We start from the raw sequence: 17,793 nt of genomic DNA on the forward strand, positions 1-17,793 counted from the left end.
TGCCAGTGTCTGACTGGGAATTCAAAGAATATATTGGGGTTACGTGCACCCACAATTTTTACTACTGGTATACAGTGCCATTGTCTGACTGGGAATTCAAAGAATATATTGGGGTTATAAATACCCTCATTTCTTGCTACTGCCATATAGTGCCAGTTTCTGACTGGGAATTCAAAGAATATATTGGGGTTACGTGCACCCACAATTTTTACTACTGGTATACAGTGCCATTGTCTGACTGGGAATTCAAAGAATATATTGGGGTTATAAATACCCTCATTTCTTGCTACTGCCATATAGTGCCAGTTTCTGACTGGTAATTCAAAGAATATATTGGGGTTACGTGCACCCACAATTTTTACTACTGGTATACAGTGCCATTGTCTGACTGGGAATTCAAAGAATATATTGGGGTTATAAATACCCTCATTTCTTGCTACTGCCATATAGTGCCAGTTTCTGACTGGTAATTCAAAGAATATATTGGGGTTACGTGCACCCACAATTTTTACTACTGGTATACAGTGCCATTGTCTGACTGGGAATTCAAAGAGTATATTGGGAATACAAATACCCTCATTTCTTGCTACTGCCATATAGTGCCAGTGTCTGACTGGGAATTCAAAGAATATATTGGGGTTACGTGCACCCACAATTTTTACTACTGGTATACAGTGCCATTGTCTGACTGGGAATTCAAAGAGTATATTGGGAATACAAATACCCTCATTTCTTGCTACTGCCATATAGTGCCAGTTTCTGACTGGGAATTCAAAGAATATATTGGGGTTACGTGCACCCACAATTTTTACTACTGGTATACAGTGCCATTGTCTGACTGGGAATTCAAAGAGTATATTGGGAATACAAATACCCTCATTTCTTGCTACTGCCATATAGTGCCAGTGTCTGACTGGGAATTCAAAGAATATATTGGGGTTACGTGCACCCACAATTTTTACTACTGGTATACAGTGCCATTGTCTGACTGGGAATTCAAAGAGTATATTGGGAATACAAATACCCTCATTTCTTGCTACTGCCATATAGTGCCAGTTTCTGACTGGGAATTCAAAGAATATATTGGGGTTACGTGCACCCACAATTTTTACTACTGGTATACAGTGCCATTGTCTGACTGGGAATTCAAAGAGTATATTGGGAATACAAATACCCTCATTTCTTGCTACTGCCATATAGTGCCAGTGTCTGACTGGGAATTCAAAGAATATATTGGGGTTACGTGCACCCACAATTTTTACTACTGGTATACAGTGCCATTGTCTGACTGGGAATTCAAAGAGTATATTGGGAATACAAATACCCTCATTTCTTGCTACTGCCATATAGTGCCAGTTTCTGACTGGGAATTCAAAGAATATATTGGGGTTACGTGCACCCACAATTTTTACTACTGGTATACAGTGCCATTGTCTGACTGGGAATTCAAAGAGTATATTGGGAATACAAATACCCTCATTTCTTGCTACTGCCATATAGTGCCAGTGTCTGACTGGGAATTCAAAGAATATATTGGGGTTACGTGCACCCACAATTTTTACTACTGGTATACAGTGCCATTGTCTGACTGGGAATTCAAAGAGTATATTGGGAATACAAATACCCTCATTTCTTTCTACTGCCATATAGTGCCAGTTTCTGACTGGGAATTCAAAGAATATATTGGGGTTACGTGCACCCACAATTTTTACTACTGGTATACAGTGCCATTGTCTGACTGGGAATTCAAAGAGTATATTGGGAATACAAATACCCTCATTTCTTGCTACTGCCATATAGTGCCAGTGTCTGACTGGGAATTCAAAGAATATATTGGGGTTACGTGCACCCACAATTTTTACTACTGGTATACAGTGCCAATTTCTAACTAGGAATTCAAAATGCGCAAGGCTCCCGGAAAGGGACGTGGACGAGGCCGTGGGCGAGGTCGGGGGAATGGTTCTGGGGAGCAAGGTAGCAGTGAAGCCACAGGGCGTCCCGTGCCTACTCCTGTGGGGCAGCAAGCATTGCGCCACTCCACAGTGCCAGGGTTGCTTGCCACATTAACTAAACTGCAGGGTACAAACCTTAGTAGGCCCGAGAACCAGGAACAGGTCTTGCAATGGCTGTCAGAGAACGCTTACAGCACATTGTCCAGCAGCCAGTCAGACTCTGCCTCCTCTCCTCCTATTACCCAACAGTCTTGTCTTCCTTCCTCCCAAAATTCCGAAGCTTTACAGAACAATAACCCAAACTGTCCCTGCTCCCCAGAGCTGTTCTCCGCTCCTTTCATTGTCCCTCAACCTGCCTCTCCACGTCACGATTCCACGAACCTAACAGAGGAGCATCTGTATCCAGATGCTCAAACACTAGAGTCTCCTCCATCTCCGTTCGATTTGGTGGTGGATGACCAGCAACCCACCCTCATCGACGATGATGTGACGCAGTTGCCGTCAGGGCATCCAGTTGACCGGCGCATTGTGCGGGAGGAGGAGATGAGACAGGAGTTGGAAGAGGAAGTGGTGGATGATGAGGACACTGACCCGACCTGGACAGGGGGGATGTCAAGCGGGGAAAGTAGTGTGGATGTTGAGGCAGGTGCAGCACCAAAAAGGGTAGCTAGAGGCAGAGGCAGAGGTCAGCAGCTTAGGCGAAGCCAGGCCACACCCGGAATCTCCCAAGATGTTCCAGTTCGTACCCAGCCCCGAAAAACTCCCACCTCGAGGGCACGTTTCTCGAAGGTGTGGAGTTTTTTCAAGGAATGCGCCGAGGACAGATATAGTGTTGTCTGCACAATTTGCCTCTCGAAATTGATTAGGGGCTCTGAGAAGAGCAACCTGTCCACCACTTCAATGCGCCGTCATTTGGAATCCAAGCACTGGAATCAGTGGCAGGCAGCAACGGCAGGACAAAGGCCGACTGCCGTTCACGCCACTGCCACTGCCTCTGCCTCTGCCTCTGCCACTGCCACTGCTGACTGTGCTGGCGATGCACTCCAGAGGACGAGCCAGGACACCACTTCATCTGCCTCCGCCACTTTGTTGACTTCTACCTCATCCTCCCCTGGTCCTGTCTTATCTCCTTCTCCTGCACCATCAAAGGCACCATCAGGCGTTTCTTTACAACAACCCACCATCTCTCAGACATTGGAGCGGCGGCAGAAATACACTGCTAACCACCCACACGCGCAAGCCTTGAACGCCAACATCGCTAAACTGCTGGCCCAGGAGATGTTGGCGTTCCGGCTTGTTGAAACTCCCGCCTTCCTGGACCTGATGGCAACTGCGGCACCTCGCTATGCCGTCCCTAGCCGTCACTACTTCTCCCGGTGTGCCGTCCCCGCCTTGCACCAGCACGTGTCACTCAACATCAGGCGGGCCCTTAGTTCCGCGCTTTGCACAAAGGTCCACTTGACCACCGACGCGTGGACAAGTGCATGCGGACAGGGACGCTACATTTCACTGACGGCACACTGGGTGAATGTAGTTGAGGCTGGGACTGCTTCCCAAACTGGCCCGGTGTACCTCGTCTCCCCGCCTAACATTCCTGGCAGGGACACGAGAAGAACACCCCCCTCCTCCTCCTCCTCCTCTACCGCCTCCTCCTCCGCCACCGCCTCCTCCTCCGCCACCGCCTCCTCCTCCGCTGTTAGATTGACCCCAGCTACGAGTTGGAAACGTTGCAGCACTGGCGTTGGTAGACGTCAGCAGGCTGTGCTGAAGCTGATCAGCTTGGGGGACAGACAGCACACTGCCTCCGAGGTGAGGGATGCCCTCCTCGATGAGACGGCAATATGGTTTGAGCCGCTGCACCTGGGCCCAGGCATGGTCGTTTGTGATAACGGCCGGAACCTGGTAGCAGCTCTGGAGCTTGCCGGACTCCAACATGTTCCATGCCTGGCCCACGTCTTCAACCTAGTGGTGCAACGTTTCCTAAAGAGCTACCCCAATGTTCCAGAGCTACTGGTGAAAGTGCGGCGCATGTGCGCCCACTTTCGCAAGTCGACAGTAGCCGCTGCTAGCTTAAAATCTCTCCAGCAACGCCTGCATGTGCCACAACACCGGCTTTTGTGCGACGTCCCCACACGCTGGAACTCAACGTTTCAGATGTTGAATAGAGTGGTTGAGCAGCAGAGACCTTTGATGGAATACCAGCTACAAAACCCTAGGGTGCCACAAAGTCAGCTGCCTCAGTTTCACATCCATGAGTGGCCATGGATGAGAGACCTTTGTGACATCCTACGGGTCTTTGAGGAGTCCACAAGGAGGGTGAGCTCTGAGGATGCGATGGTGAGCCTTACAATCCCGCTCTTGTGTGTTCTGAGAGAATCCCTGATTGACATCAGGGATAACTCAGATCACACAGAGGAGTTAGGGATAGCATCCGATCCGTCACAGCTGGAGAGTAGGTCCACACATCTGTCCGCTTCACTGCGTTTAATGGAGGAGGAGGAGGAGGAGGAGGAGGAAGAAGAGTTGTCCGATGATGTGATGGTGATACAGGAGGCTTCCGGGCAACTTCGAATCGTCCCATTGTTGCAGCGCGGATGGGTAGACATGGAGGATGAGGAGGAAATGGAGATTGAACTTTCCGGTGGGGCCAGAGGAGTCATGCCAACTAACACTGTGGCAGACATGGCTGAGTTCATGTTGGGGTGCTTTACAACCGACAAGCGTATTGTCAAAATCATGGAGGACAACCAGTACTGGATCTTTGCTATCCTTGACCCCCGGTATAAAAACAACATCTCGTCTTTTATTCCGGTAGAGGGGAGGGCCAATCGCATCAATGCTTGCCACAGGCAATTGGTGCAGAATATGATGGAGATGTTTCCAGCATGTGACGTTGGCGGCAGGGAGGGCAGTTCCTCCAGTAGGCAACCAAGTTCTCACCGGTCCACACAAACGAGGGGCACACTGTCTAAGGTCTGGGACACCTTGATGGCACCCCCTCGCCAAAGTGCCGCCACGGAGGGTCCTAGTGTCACCAGGCGTGAGAAGTATAGGCGCATGTTGCGGGAATACCTTTCCGACCACAGCCCTGTCCTCTCCGACCCCTCTGCGCCCTACACGTATTGGGTGTCGAAGTTGGACCTGTGGCTTGAACTTGCCCTATATGCCTTGGAGGTGCTGTCCTGTCCTGCCGCCAGCGTCCTATCTGAGAGGGTGTTCAGTGCAGCCGGTGGCATCATCACTGACAAGCGCACCCGTCTGTCAGCTGAGAGTGCCGACCGGCTCACTTTGATAAAAATGAACCACCACTGGGTAGAGCCGTCATTTTTGTGCCCACCTGTGTAAAGCACCCCAACATGAAACTCCATGTCTGTACTCAACCTCTCCAATTCCTCCGCATCCTCATACTCATCCACCATAAGCGTTGCACAATTCTGCTAATACTAGGCTCCCTCCACCCTGATTTCCCCCAACTCTGCTGGTTAGAGGCTCCCTCCACCATGAATTTGCCCAAACTGGGCTGTTTAGAGGCTCCCTCCACCATGAATTGGTCCAAACTGGGTTTTTTAGAGGCTCCCTCCACCATGAATTTGCCCAAACTGGGCTGTTTAGAGGCTCCCTCCACCATGAATTGGTCCAAACTGGGCTGGTTAGAGGCTCCCTCCACCATGAATTTCCCAAAACTTGGCTGTTTAGAGGCTCCCTCCACCATGAATTTGCCCAAACTGGGCTGTTTAGAGGCTCCCTCCACCATTAATTGGTCCAAACTGGGCTGGTTAGAGGCTCCCTCCACCATGAATTTGCCCAAACTGGGGTGGTTAGAGGCTCCCTCCACCATTAATTGGTCCAAACTGGGCTGGTTAGAGGCTCCCTCCACCATGAATTTCCCAAAACTTGGCTGTTTAGAGGCTCCCTCCACCATTAATTGGTCCAAACTGGGCTGGTTAGAGGCTCCCTCCACCATGAATTTGCCCAAACTGGGCTGTTTAGAGGCTCCCTCCACCATTAATTGGTCCAAACTGGGCTGGTTAGAGGCTCCCTCCACCATGAATTTGCCCAAACTGGGCTGTTTAGAGGCTCCCTCCACCATGAATTGGTCCAAACTGGGGTGGTTAGAGGCTCCCTCCACCATGAATTGGTCCAAACTGGGGTGGTTAGAGGCTCCCTCCACCATTAATTGGTCCAAACTGGGCTGGTTAGAGGCTCCCTCCACCATGAATTTGCCCAAACTGGGGTGGTTAGAGGCTCCCTCCACCATTAATTGGTCCAAACTGGGCTGGTTAGAGGCTCCCTCCACCATGAATTTCCCAAAACTTGGCTGTTTAGAGGCTCCCTCCACCATTAATTGGTCCAAACTGGGCTGGTTAGAGGCTCCCTCCACCATGAATTTGCCCAAACTGGGCTGTTTAGAGGCTCCCTCCACCATTAATTGGTCCAAACTGGGCTGGTTAGAGGCTCCCTCCACCATGAATTTGCCCAAACTGGGCTGTTTAGAGGCTCCCTCCACCATGAATTGGTCCAAACTGGGGTGGTTAGAGGCTCCCTCCACCATGAATTGGTCCAAACTGGGGTGGTTAGAGGCTCCCTCCACCATTAATTGGTCCAAACTGGGCTGGTTAGAGGCTCCCTCCACCTTGAATTTCCCAAAACTTGGCTGTTTAGAGGCTCCCTCCACCATTAATTGGTCCAAACTGGGCTGGTTAGAGGCTCCCTCCACCATGAATTTGCCCAAACTGGGCTGTTTAGAGGCTCCCTCCACCATGAATTTGCCCAAACTGGGCTGTTTAGAGGCTCCCTCCACCATGAATTGGTCCAAACTGGGCTGGTTAGAGGCTCCCTCCACCATGAATTTCCCAAAACTTGGCTGTTTAGAGGCTCCCTCCACCATTAATTGGTCCAAACTGGGCTGGTTAGAGGCTCCCTCCACCATGAATTTGCCCAAACTGGGGTGGTTAGAGGCTCCCTCCACCATTAATTGGTCCAAACTGGGCTGGTTAGAGGCTCCCTCCACCATTAATTGGTCCAAACTGGGCTAATTAGAGGCTCCCTCCACCATGAATTGGTCCAAACTGGGTTTTTTAGAGGCTCCCTCCACCATGAATTTGCCCAAACTGGGCTGTTTAGAGGCTCCCTCCACCATGAATTGGTCCAAACTGGGCTGGTTAGAGGCTCCCTCCACCATGAATTGGTCCAAACTGGGCTGGTTAGAGGCTCCCTCCACCATGAATTTCCCAAAACTTGGCTGTTTAGAGGCTCCCTCCACCATTAATTGGTCCAAACTGGGCTGGTTAGAGGCTCCCTCCACCATGAATTGGTCCAAACTGGGGTTTTTAGAGGCTCCCTCCACCATGAATTGGTCCAAACTGGGGTTTTTAGAGTCTCCCTCCACCATGAATTGGTCCAAACTGGGGTTTTTAGAGTCTCCCTCCACCATGAATTGGTCCAAACTGGGGTTTTTAGAGGCTCCCTCCACCATGAATTTGCCCAAACTCTGCTGGTTAGAGGCTCAATCCACCCTGATTTTCAAAACAAATGTTGGTGCCAACCTCAACTTACTACAAGGGCCAAATTCACTGCTGGTGACAAGCTCTCCTCACTGCAAGTGCCAAATACACATGTTTCAAGGTGTTTTCCTACTGTCAGAGAGGTGGTATTGAGTGTGTAAAGTGTGTAGTTGTTAGGCTGTGATGTTGGGGTAATAGAGGGTCTTTGGTGTGTTAGATGCCCCCAGACATGCTTCCCCTGCTGTCCCAGTGTCATTCCAGAGGTGTTGGCATCATTTCCTGGGGTGTCATAGTGGACTTGGTGACCCTCCAGACACGGATTTGGGTTTCCCCCTTAACGAGTATCTGTTCCCCATAGACTATAATGGGGTTCGAAACCCGTTCGAACACACGAACATTGAGCGGCTGTTCGAATCGAATTTCGAACCTCGAACATTTTAGTGTTCGCTCATCTCTAATAATTAACACTGTAAAGTTATTATTTATTTATTTTTTTAGTTTTGGTTTTTTGTTTCTGCACTGTGGGCATGCATACGTCAAAGCATATTTCCAGTGCAAGATAATAAATTCACAGCGGTAACCTTTACATACAGCACCTTTACATAGTGCACAAATCCTGACATTCACACCACGAGGACTGTCAACTGTAGAATACCCCACTTTCATTAAAATATTTTAGAAAATAATCATAAATGTATTGTAATGCATAATCAGAATGGGGGAGATTTCTGAAGACTGGTATTATTGACACCAGCCTTCACAGACCCTTCACCTGTAGAAAGTGTGCCTCATATATGACGAAGTGCATACCTCCTCATCATAAATGACCCCAGGCTGTGGACTTGGAGGGAGATTTTTGGCATAAATCATAATAAATCTGGCAAAGCCAGTGGTCCCCTTGCACGCCCTGGGCACATACCCTTTTCAGGAAAGTGATGAGGGCAGTCAAAAATTTTAAAGTTGCTAATTTTTGTGCAAAAAAAACCCCAAAACAGATTTTTTCAAAATGTGTGACTTTTTATGATTTGGTTGCCCCAAACCATAATAAATATGCCCCTATGTTTTTAATTTTCACTATTTTGTATTTTACTCACAAGCAAAAAGAAGAACTTTGCACTTCAAAATAGAGTAATCCTATTAATATTATAAATGTGAAAGTTTGTGAGTTTGGATGTTTGTGGCTTTGTGTGTTCGGATGTTTGTTAGTCAATCACGCAAAACCCGCTTGACCGATTTGGCTGAAATTTTCCACAAACATAGTTAATACACCCCATTAGGCAATAGGCTACTTTTCGTCACAATAGCGCACATACGTTTTTCCCAGGACCCCCACAAACCCCAAACTCACATCACTATCTCTGCAATCTCACACACTTTGGACCATAGCAAGCCACAAAATTCATATTACCCCCTACAGCAGAGGTCAGCAACCCCTGGCACACATGCCAAGAGTGGCACTCCTGACATATTTCACTGGCATGCCAGCAGCACAGGACCTGCAAGAGTTAAATAAAGTCTCTGCTAGAGCTGAGGCATAAGGACACTCCCCTTTGCGAGATGTGCCGGAAACCCAGGGGGTGGAGCTTAGTCGCTCAGGTCTGTGCCTGCTATAGTGATGGCTCCTGCCGAAGCTGCTAGCAAACTGAAAGTAAGAAACACACAGCTCCCTTCCTTTACTTCCTATTCCCCATTCCTATTAATGTCAGGCATGGGGTTATTAGTTTAGTGTTAGTAACTCCATGTGCCTCACATTAATAGGAATAAACCCCATCATGTCCCTCATATTTACCCCTGTGTGCCCCATATAAAGGTTACTAATATGTGAGACATATGGAGGGACTAATAAAAGACCTCAGTAATGAAGATACTTAATTATTACCTCCAAGTCTCTCACATATCAGTAACTAGAGATGAGCGAGTACTGTTCGGATCAGCCGATCCGCACAGCACGTTCCATAGAAATGAATGGATGCACCTGGTACTTCCACTTGGACGTAGCCAGCGCGCTTAACCCCCCGCGTGCCGGCTACGTCCATTCATTTCTATGCGAGCGTGCTGTTCGGATCGGCTGATCCCAACAGTACTCACTCATCTCTATCAGTAACTCTTACACTGGGGTTAATGTGAGGGACATGATGGGGTTAATTGCTATTAATAAGAGGCACATGGAGTTACTAAACTGTCATGCACAGGGCCAGACTTTATGTTGCTTACTCAAGAGTATCCTGTGCCCAAAACTTACATGTACTGGCGGAAAATAACAAATCATACAATGTCGTATATCAAAGTATATTAACCTGAAATACTTCTGTCCCAAAGACACTATGTACAGTTTATACCAACACCGTATAGCGGCTGAAATACAAATTACATTCAACACAAAAGTCTCATGTGCTCTCAGAATTACAGCAACAACAAGATACACAGTTACATTTTATATCCCATACCTTATACACAGTACGAAAACCTTACCCGCGCCTGTATATACCAACTTCTACAATCACCGCAGACGAAGTCGCGGGTACCAACTAGTGCTTTATATTTTATTAAGCCGGCGACTCTTGATGCTGTTGCTGTCTGGAGTAACCTTCAGTCTCTGAAAAATCACATAACTAAATATTAACTATAACCAATTAATTTTTTGTCCAAAACAACAAATTATATTTTTATGTAATTTTTAACACAGAACAGATTAGGTTGTTAGTTAATATATAGTGCACATGATTTGTCAGTGTCTGAAGAAGGTAATCCCAGCCCGAAACATCACACGTTCACTGGTTTAATAAAATATAAAATATTACTCTACCTTGTTCACAGTGCAGAGTTCTTCTTATGGCATATGCTTCAGGGATTCTACTCTTGTATTATCCAGGCCATACCTACCAATATCGCGTTACTTATGCTGATAAACCATGGCTTGCACTTTGTACACTTTATACGATATGTTTAACTTTATTTCCATTTCTTACAGAGCTGGTTGTTGCAGAATCCGTGGTGGTTATCAAGAAGTTACTCCAAATGCAGCCAGCACAGCACAGTGAAATAATAAAACATATGGCCAAATTAACTGACAATATCCAGGTATACATGGTTCACAAGTATGATATATGTAATATAATAAATGCATAGAACGCAACAATACATTTTCTTTTGTTGTTACTAACTCTGGTTTTATATCGAGCTATATTGTAAATCTGGATGTTAATAGGCTGATAAGAAACATTCACTTAATGGTCCATCTATTACCCTCTAACCTAGGATGTCATTAATATTATTTGTTCAGGTGCCTATGGCTCGAGCTAGCATCTTGTGGCTTATTGGTGAATACTGTGAACATGTGCCTAAAATAGCTCCTGATGTGTTGAGGAAGATGGCCAAGTCATTCACTAATGAAGAAGACATTGTTAAACTGCAGACCATAAACCTTGCAGCAAAGCTGTATCTAACTAATTCGAAGCAGGTATGAGGCTGTTATATTATTCTAGAATGGGTAAAATAACTAAAGATGTATGCCACAGAAGATATTTTCATATAGCCATTACTGTATCATTCTACAATTGTAAGGATAGATCTTTTAGACAGAAATCTGTGACCTTTGCGTGCTTTTAGCATCTTATTACAAAAGTATTTCAGCTGATACCCAACACAAATTCAGACTTTGCAAGGGAATCTGCACAAGTTAAAAAGTCATATTGACTGATCTGTTTCCCTTCACAGCTGATCGCCCTGTGTCTCCCTGTCCCCTTTTTTTATGTGTTATGTGTGATGTTTTACTATTAGACTGAGTACCACAAACCTTTATGTATTCCCCTTTGCTGAACTACACCCCATAAAGCGGACAGCAAAACCCAACATGTAGGTTTTTTCTGTCCGCTTGAAAAGTTGGACATCTTTAGGAACGGACACTTAAGGACAGGCACGGACTGTAAAAGAACGCACCCGATCTCCATTTAAATGAATGAAAAATGTCACGGTCACAGCTAGTGTCCGATGTTAATGTCAGCACAAGATTTTGAACAGACATTAGCAGCGGACACTACCTGTCGGACACCGACGGTAGTGTGAACGCCCCCTATGACAGTTTTTCTTTTTTCAAGGTGTGGGTTGCTAAAAACCAGTAGCTTATTTTCATGTTAGTGGTATTACCATATTTCATTCACGTATGTGCATTTCTACTGATTACTTTTTTTTACTCTAATTATATGTTTTCTTAGACAAAGCTTTTGACTCAGTATGTTCTGAATCTGGCCAAGTATGACCAAAATTATGACATCAGGGACAGAACAAGATTCATCCGCCAGTTGATTGTGCCCACTGACAAAAGTGGAGCACTTAGCAAGCATGCCAAGAAGCTTTTTCTGGCTCAAAAACCTGCACCTATTTTGGAATCTCCATTTAAAGGTATTATTCTTTATATTTACCTAAAAGTGTTATATGGGAAACAATAAAGCTTAGGTCAAAAGACAGAGAGCCCATCTACTAAAAAAGCGGTTACCCACGGACCCAATAGACTATAATGGGGTTCGCCAGGTGTCCGTCAAGTTTCCTCTCTGTACTGAAGTATATGTTCTCTACTCTTTCTTTGGGTTAATCACATCAGTAAGCATATGAAGAACGTTATAAATATCAATCTAACTAGTATAACCCGAGGGAGCTTATAGCGCCTTTCACATTACCACTTGTATCTTAATGCACAGAGTTTGAAAAGAATGCATGTCCTAGAAAATGTTTATTGCTGATCTGCATATGCGACAGTGACTATTTTAACCAATGTAATGAGAACTTTTGTTGCCAAAGATATTGAATATATAGTATTAATAGAAAATCACCATTTTTTTTCTTCTACACTCAGACCGGGATCACTTTCAGTTGGGCTCACTTTCTCACCTGTTGAATGCAAAAGCTGTGGGGTATCAGGAGCTACCAGATTGGCCAGAAGAGGCTCCCGATCCATCTGTGCGCAACGTGGAGGTGAAGGAAGCTGTGCGTGCTAACCTGAGTATATAGGGATGTGGGCAAAGCCCGCTGCTATACCCCTTGCAGTGTAATGCTGCTTTTTATGCTGCACAAAAATCTGTCCCCTTGCTTTATTTTGCTGCTCTGGGCTATAGCTTCAGGCTTGTGCTTTTGCTCCAAAGATTCCTGTTTGAGATTCCTGATAAGATAATGCAGATATCATCCACTGTGTAGTTTAGGGCATTTTTGGATCCAACACTTGAATATGTTATAAACTACTATCTTCCATTGTATTCAGGAAGAGGAAGATGCAGAGCCCACAGAGTGTCATATCAGCCTGCTGGGCGAATGGAAAGAGGTGTTACTTGTGTGTTTGAGTGTGCACTTCTTCTCAAGTGTGTGGTGACCTGCCTCTTTACCTCACTGTCTTAAGATGAATTGACAGCTTATTAACACTATTGTCCTCAATATGGTTCAAAGGAGAATCATTTAAAGATATTATTTCACATGAAAAATCGGATTCTACCACTGATGTGGTCCCTTTTCTTTTCACTGGATCAGATCAATGTGAACTCAGTCCAAAAATGCATGAAAATTATTCAGCTATTTTATGTTGTGTGTCCTTATTGTTGAACCCAACCTTTAGGCTAAAGCCCTATGTTACGGAAATGCTCTTTTTTTTTGTTGCAGATTTTGCTGCGTTTTTTGGTACCAAAGCCAGGAGTGCATTAAGCAAAAGGGAGAAGTTTAAGAACTTTCTATATAGTTCTTCATTTCTTTTGTAGCCATTCTTGGCTTTGGCTCCAAAAACCGCATCAAAATCTGCTGCAAAAAAAGCTGCGTTTCTGCAACGTGGGGCCTCAGCCTTACTGTGTAAACTTCCCAGTAAGCTGGAAATACAAGTTAGAGTTTCTTCAGCCAAAATGGCCAGTGATCACATACAGATGTAGCAAAGGTAACCTAAACTAATGCAATTGGTTAAATTACTGCAGCATGATATTTTATAACTGAAGACGAGAAGAACCAACTAAAAAGTCACTGGAAAACATTATTAACTTCATTGAATTTCTGTTGTCTTCTGTGATAAGATATCATGCCAATCTGTATGTAAATGCCTCAAACAAAAATATTAGTGTTCTGATATGATCAGACTCTTTTGTCTGGTTATCAGTCAATTTGCTTAGACTTACTTCGCTTTTTTTCACATTTTAACTGCACCCAGATCAAACCGTTTAGTTGTTCATGTTGATGGTGGGATTGTTTGACTGAAAATGGGATTGTTCATAGAGATGGCTGCATGACAGCCTTCTGAAATCTAATGTGTATGACCAGCCTTAGGTTGGGTTCAAACTATGTATTTCTGTTGCATTTTTAACATGCATTTTCTGCATACCAAAACATAACAAGACGCAGTGTGAACACAGCCTTATACTTCTTTGTAACTTACTTTGTATTGCATATTGTAACTGCTTTATTTGATTCAAGCGTTATAAGTGAATGAAAAACACTTTTTGCTTATTAGACATACATAAGTATTCCCTTCACATTTTCAAAATTGACATTGGCTTAAATAGTATTTTATCATTTCTTTCAGTTTTTAGGTTTCTTTATTTCTTTTTCTATTCTTTTCAAGATTTCTCCTTTTTTGATGCATTTTAACTGGCAAGTGAATAATGTATGAATTCTTTTTTTTCTGCTTTGCTTTTACTTTCTATCTTTATACCTTTTCTGGTGTATAGTAATGCAATTGACCCTTCCAGGTGCCTGAATGGACTAAATGTCCAAGCAGGGAAAAGAGGAAAGAGAGGGAAGAAAAACCATTCTATTCTGATTCGGATGGGGAATCAGGACCAACCGAGTCTGCAGACAGTGGTGAGAGACTAGTTACAAGTCAATGCTGCTAGTTTGAAAGGAAAAAAAAACCCAATCTGCACTAATAAAATGACTACTGTCTTATTTAGATGTAATACTTTTTCCATGTTAAAGGGGCTCTATCATTGGGAAAAGTCATTTTTTTAGATAATCGGAAGTGTCTCTGTGCACTGTCTGCTCTATGTATATATAGCAGAGGCTACTGTGCTGATGTGCTGTACACATAGAGCAGATTGTGATCACAAACACTTCCGCTGCACAGTAGAAGCTCATTAGCATGTGAATAAAAACGGACTTATTCAAAATCTACTGAGGCAATTTACATACTAAAGGTAGGTGTGGAATAACCTTTCTAAAGACTATGCAAGGATGTGCTTATCTAAAAATGACTAAAAATGATAGAGCCCCTTTAACCTTATTGTACTTAATTACAATAAAGTTATGTACCGTATTTTTCGGACTATAAGACGCACGCAAATTTCGGAGGAAAATGAGGGTGCGTCTTATAGTCTGAATGTGGGTTTGCAGCATGGCCGCGCTACTGCCACCGCTGGTTTTCTTCAGCGGCAGTAGCGCGGCAATCTGCAGGCCCCGACAGCTAAGACAGTCCCCGGCATCTGCTGTAATAGACCGGCGGATGCCGGGGAGTGTCTTAGCTGCCGGGGCCTGCAGATTGCCGCGCTACTGCCACCGCTGGTTTTCTTCAGCGGCAGGAGCGTGACTATACTGCAGGCCCCGGCAGCTAAGACACTCCCCGGCATCCGCCGGTCTATTACAGCAGATGCCGGGGACTGTCTTAGCTGCCGGGGCCTGCAGATTGCCGCGCTACTGCCGCTGAAGAAAACCAGCGGTGGCAGTAGCGCGGCCATGCTGCAAATCCACTCCTCCTCCACAGGTCCCGGCAGTCAGTTAGCCCCCCCACCGGCCCCATACCTTTAGTGATGCAGGCCGGCTCCTGCACGGCGAGGCCGCAGGAGCCGACCTGTTCCGATGACAGCTGGGAGCCTAATGAAGGCTCCGAGGCTTGTCATAGATATATATTACTATCGCGGCTGGTCTATGACCCTCCGCGATAGTAATGTATAGAATCTCCCATAGACGGCAATACACTTGTATTGCCGTCTATGGGACTTGCAATCAAATGATTGCAGGTTCAAGCCCCCTAGGCGGGGGAAAATAAAATAGTAAAAAAAAAAAAAAAACCACTTAAAAAAAATATAATAAAAAATAAAATAAATAAAAGTTCACCTCCTTTCCCTAGAATACATATAAAAGTATAACATTACTGTGAAACATACACATTAGGTATCCCTGTGTCTGAAAATGCCCGGTCTACTAATATTTTTACGTACAGTGAACGTCAAAATCAAAAGTGCTAAACTGCCGGGTTTTTCTCTCTGTTTTGCCTCTGAATTAAATAAAAGGTGATCTAAGCAATAAACATTTCCCAAAATGGTATAACTAAAAAGTACACCTGGCCCCACAAAAAAAACGCCCTATACATCCCCGTACAGCTGCAGGGTCACCTGTCAATGTGGCCTTGCAGCTGTTCCAAAACTACAACTCCCATATATTAAATATTTTACCATTTTTTGCCTGAAAATTTTTTTTCCCTATTTTTCTCCTCTAAAACCTAGGTGCGTCTTATAGTCCAGTGCGTCTTATAGTCCGAAAAATACGGTATATACATTTCAATAAAAAAAATAATAATGTGAAGATGTACAATCCTATATAATTTATAGACAATTAACATAATTTATTATTTAGCTATATTACACATGAGTTAACTGGATTGGTTTAATTGACATTTGCTGACAAATGACTTACAATATTTTTATTACAGAACCAGAGTCAGTCAGCGAGTCAGAGAGTGCCAGGAGTAGTAGTGGTAGTGGTTCAGGGTCTGAGAGTGAAGAGGAAGAAGAGAGCGAAGAGGAAGAAGAGTCTGAAAAAGATGAGAAGAAAAAGGAAAAGAATGATGAACCACAGAGTGAGGGGAGGTATGAAGAACTGTTGGAAATATAAGCAAAAGTGGTCATATGGACACTGCAAAATGGCTTGACACATAAATTCTTTACAATTATAAGCCAGTGGACACATAAAACACTGCAGCTGATACAGAGAATGGTGCAGGAAAAATACAGATCAGTTCTCTGTGTAGTGGCCAGACCTGGTACTGCAGATCAACTTATATTCACTTGAATAGTATCTAAGCTGCAGTGATTCAGTTCTGCCACCACACAGAGAACAAAGCTGTCTTCTTCCTGCTCCAGTTTGTGTGTATCAGCTGCTGAGAATAACGAATTGATAGGTTTGATGGGTATCAGAACCCAACTTGTCTGATATTGTTGACCTATCTTTAGGATATTGCGTAGGCCGGTTGCAGACGACTGTGTGTATTTTGCAGTCCGCAAACTAGTAATCGGTGTTCCTTTTTTAAGGACAGAGTGCCAACAGTGTGTCTTCAGCATCAGTGCAGCATGTCTGGAAAAACGGACAGTGTGTCATCAGTGTGTGATCCTTGTTTGCAGATCTGCAAAAAAAAAACAACAGGACACATCTAATAATGTCCCTAGCTGGTTCACAGATAAGAACGGCACACTGATGACACATGGAGTACATCAGTGTGCCGTCCGTGGTTTTTAGTCTCCCATAGATTTCTATGGGTGAGTCCGTTACACAAACGCTGAACAGACTCACGGTCCGAACACTGATCAGTGGAAATCATGGTCGCATGCATGTTCCCATAGAAATGAATGGGTCAGTGTACTATCTGGGAAAAACACGGATACCACACTGATTTCGCCCACGATCATCTGCAAGAGGCCTTAAAAAAAGATAAACAGTAGAAGCACCGAGCAGAGCATGGTATAATTCCATAATACTACAATATATTTGTACAGACAGATCAATAGATTGGCCTCTCTTCTTAGACTGAGTTCACACAGGGTTTTTTGATCAGGATTTTGAGGCCGTATCCACCTCAGAATCCTGACCAAAAAGACGGCTCCCATTGAAATCAATGGGAGCCCCTCAGGAGTTTTTTCAAGGAGCAGTTTCTTCCGGCTCCCGGAAAAAAGAAGCGAGATGCTCATTCTTTCAGGCAGATTTGCCTCGCGACATCCTCCTGAAGACACTCTCTCACGACTAGACCCATTCATTTGGGCCTAATCCAGAGTGGAGTGCGCAACTGGATGCCAGTGCACTGCACCAGCATCTAGTCGCAGCTACCAGTATTTCGGTCCAAAACCTGAGGCGGCCTCCGGCTCAGGTTCCGGACCAAAAAACCCAGTGTGAACTTACCCTTAAAAGGTTGTACATGGGGCCACAGTAACCTTAACAGCATGAAGGTCCTTAGTACTGGGTAGTTGATAGCAGAAGGAACCACTGAACTGTTTATTTCCAAAAGCAAGAAGAACGGTACACAACGTGCTTAGAGCTTTAATTACCCCTTTCTCAAGTATACAAAATGTGAAATAGTAAATACACAATAATCCCAGCAATAATAA

The 17,793-nt window shown here is 44.7% G+C and overlaps 2 protein-coding genes across 4 annotated transcripts in view; both read left to right on the forward strand.

Annotated features, from left to right (window-relative positions):
- Window positions 1–17,793, forward strand: part of AP3B2 (adaptor related protein complex 3 subunit beta 2) — a 75,790-nt gene that overhangs the window by 43,105 nt on the left and 14,892 nt on the right. For 2 of the 3 annotated variants that reach the window (XM_075273679.1, XM_075273681.1), the window contains exons 14-19: window positions 10,428–10,537; window positions 10,740–10,916; window positions 11,671–11,857; window positions 12,309–12,439; window positions 14,173–14,284; window positions 16,128–16,284. In XM_075273679.1, coding sequence (XP_075129780.1) covers window positions 10,428–10,537; window positions 10,740–10,916; window positions 11,671–11,857; window positions 12,309–12,439; window positions 14,173–14,284; window positions 16,128–16,284 — 874 coding nt within the window. The remainder of the gene's footprint in view (window positions 1–10,427; window positions 10,538–10,739; window positions 10,917–11,670; window positions 11,858–12,308; window positions 12,440–14,172; window positions 14,285–16,127; window positions 16,285–17,793) is intronic. The other variant, XM_075273680.1, reaches the window with a different exon arrangement.
- The window catches only part of RPS17 (ribosomal protein S17), a 161,821-nt gene that overhangs the window by 23,512 nt on the left and 120,516 nt on the right, over window positions 1–17,793 (forward strand). The gene's annotated exons all lie outside the window — the stretch shown is intronic.

The sequence above is a fragment of the Leptodactylus fuscus genome, chromosome 5, assembly GCF_031893055.1.
Source record: "Leptodactylus fuscus isolate aLepFus1 chromosome 5, aLepFus1.hap2, whole genome shotgun sequence".
Lineage (NCBI taxonomy): Eukaryota > Metazoa > Chordata > Amphibia > Anura > Leptodactylidae > Leptodactylus > Leptodactylus fuscus.